We start from the raw sequence: 1,936 nt of genomic DNA on the forward strand, positions 1-1,936 counted from the left end.
AATGACAAACCACAAGTGTTAGCGGCAACAAAAAGAAAGCAGAACTGTGAAAACATAGGTTAGAATGTAATCCCAAACACCCGGTACTTCCTTCCGGCTCAATCGTATTACAGTAATCCCCAGAGTTTAACCAGGATGCATCAAAGTTTCAGGTTTCTGCTCGACCCTGTTTTCAGTGCTAGGTCTGCAGCAGACAAAGGTGTATTAGAAAAGAGAGTGCCTCTGAGCATATGCAGAGTCTTTCTCTCAGAGCTGGGTAGTCCTTGGCCATCTGAGACACATCGGAGATTACAAAGTCTTCATTGCAAGCCTTGACCTCTGAGCAAGTTTGTGCTTTAGCGCCATTCTTTTTTTTTACAAATTCCACTTGCCAGTTCACCTTAAGGATACGACAGAAGACACAAACCTGTGTCCCTAGCACGGAATCATTGTTAAGAGCACCAGTAGAAACCCAAGGAGGATAAGAAAAAGAGAAGTAGTTTATTCTTTATAAATAATAACTGTAAAACCACCTTTCAACATGCAAACCGTCCATCCCAAATGTCTCTCCTGGACCAATCCGTACTTTCAGGCACATCAAGGGGTCTGGAGTGTTCTAAGTCATAGATTTGTCCCCATCTTTTCCTCACCGTACAATGTTTGGAGTGGCCATACATGACAAGCACGTGCAGCAAGCGCAGAGCCCCAGCAGTGCAGACAGTGCAGCAGCAAACCGGGATTGTCGCTGATACTTGAGGGCTTTCTTGACCTCCTCGTTGGACTGGGAGATGTAGTCGAGGGTGTGCAAGACGTTGTACTCGATGCTGTTGACAGTCTCCTGCTGTTCAGCAATCAAGATCTCCATGTGCAAGAAGAGGGAGTGAAGCTCCGTGATCTGAACCTCCAAGTCCAGCAGCTGTTGGTGGCGCACTTGAGCCATGGCCAGATGTTGCTTGGCTCTGAGCACTTCCAGGTCTTGTCCGACGATGCGTGGCGCCACCGGGCTCTCCACCAGCTGCCGGATGTCCTCTTCCCGCAAGCTCAAGCCCGCCAATTCTGTTTGTCTCCTGATCTGCTCCTTCAGCTTCTCCACGTACAGGGTCTCCTTGGCGTAGTGGCCAGTGACGATGTCGCGGTAGCGGCCAATGAGGACCATGAGCTGGTTGTGGCGGATGCGGCCGAGGGCCAATGGCTGCTCGCCGTCCTTGGCCAGGGTCTCCCGGATGCTGTTCAGCTTGGGCTGGATGGTTTTGGCCTCCTTGGTGAAGTCGTTTTTGATCTGGCTCAGCTCTTTCTTCTCTCTGCAGATGCTCTCCTCCGTGGTACAGCACAAGACCTGCTGCTGCCTCCTGTCGATGTCCTCAGATAATTCCTCCAGTTTATCCAGGGCCGAGGTGAGGCTGGTGATCTCCTGGAAAACTTTGCCCATGGGATCGCTCTCTCCCTCTTTGAAAACGGGGTTGTCGAAGGAGAAAGTGTCGTCCAGGTCCAGCGAGTCCCCATCTTCGTTAACTCGGTTCTTCAGCTCCTCTAGTCTGTCCTTCATATTCGGCTCTTCTCAAAGCTGGAAACATCGGTGGAAGAAGAGGCAGGCAAAACACACCCATTGGCTTTTACGTGGATTTGAAGGAAGTTTAGGAACTTTTGCGTCAGCTGCTTAAAAACCAAAGGTGGGGGGGGAGAAAGAAAACTTCCCTCCCTCGTGCTCTCGCAAATATTGACTTGGCAATGTGCTTATAACCGGAGTTTATTCTGCATCACATGGTTAACTCAAACCAGTTGGACCGGATTCCTTGCCAGGTGTGGGTGGGCACACAGCCCAGTCATATAACGTGAGCTGCAGGAATGAGCTTTGCTGGAGCAGTCATGGGGAAATGTCAAAGGGGGGAAAGCAAGCCGAGAGCCAGACCCGGCCAATTCCAAGGTGACGCCGTGCTAGTTTAAACTGCAGTTACCA

The 1,936-nt window shown here is 50.5% G+C and overlaps 1 protein-coding gene across 1 annotated transcript; it reads right to left on the reverse strand.

Moving 5' to 3' along the window:
- Nucleotides 1-616: 616 nt before the first annotated feature.
- Nucleotides 617-1,643, reverse strand: LOC132579247 (syntaxin-1A-like). The gene has a single exon (XM_060249489.1). The coding sequence runs from the start codon at nt 1,523-1,525 to the stop codon at nt 626-628; it is 900 nt and encodes a 299-aa protein (XP_060105472.1). The 5' UTR covers nt 1,526-1,643; the 3' UTR covers nt 617-625.
- Nucleotides 1,644-1,936: the final 293 nt, after the last annotated feature.

The sequence above is a fragment of the Heteronotia binoei genome, chromosome 11 (genome assembly GCF_032191835.1).
Source record: "Heteronotia binoei isolate CCM8104 ecotype False Entrance Well chromosome 11, APGP_CSIRO_Hbin_v1, whole genome shotgun sequence".
Taxonomy (NCBI): domain Eukaryota; kingdom Metazoa; phylum Chordata; class Lepidosauria; order Squamata; family Gekkonidae; genus Heteronotia; species Heteronotia binoei.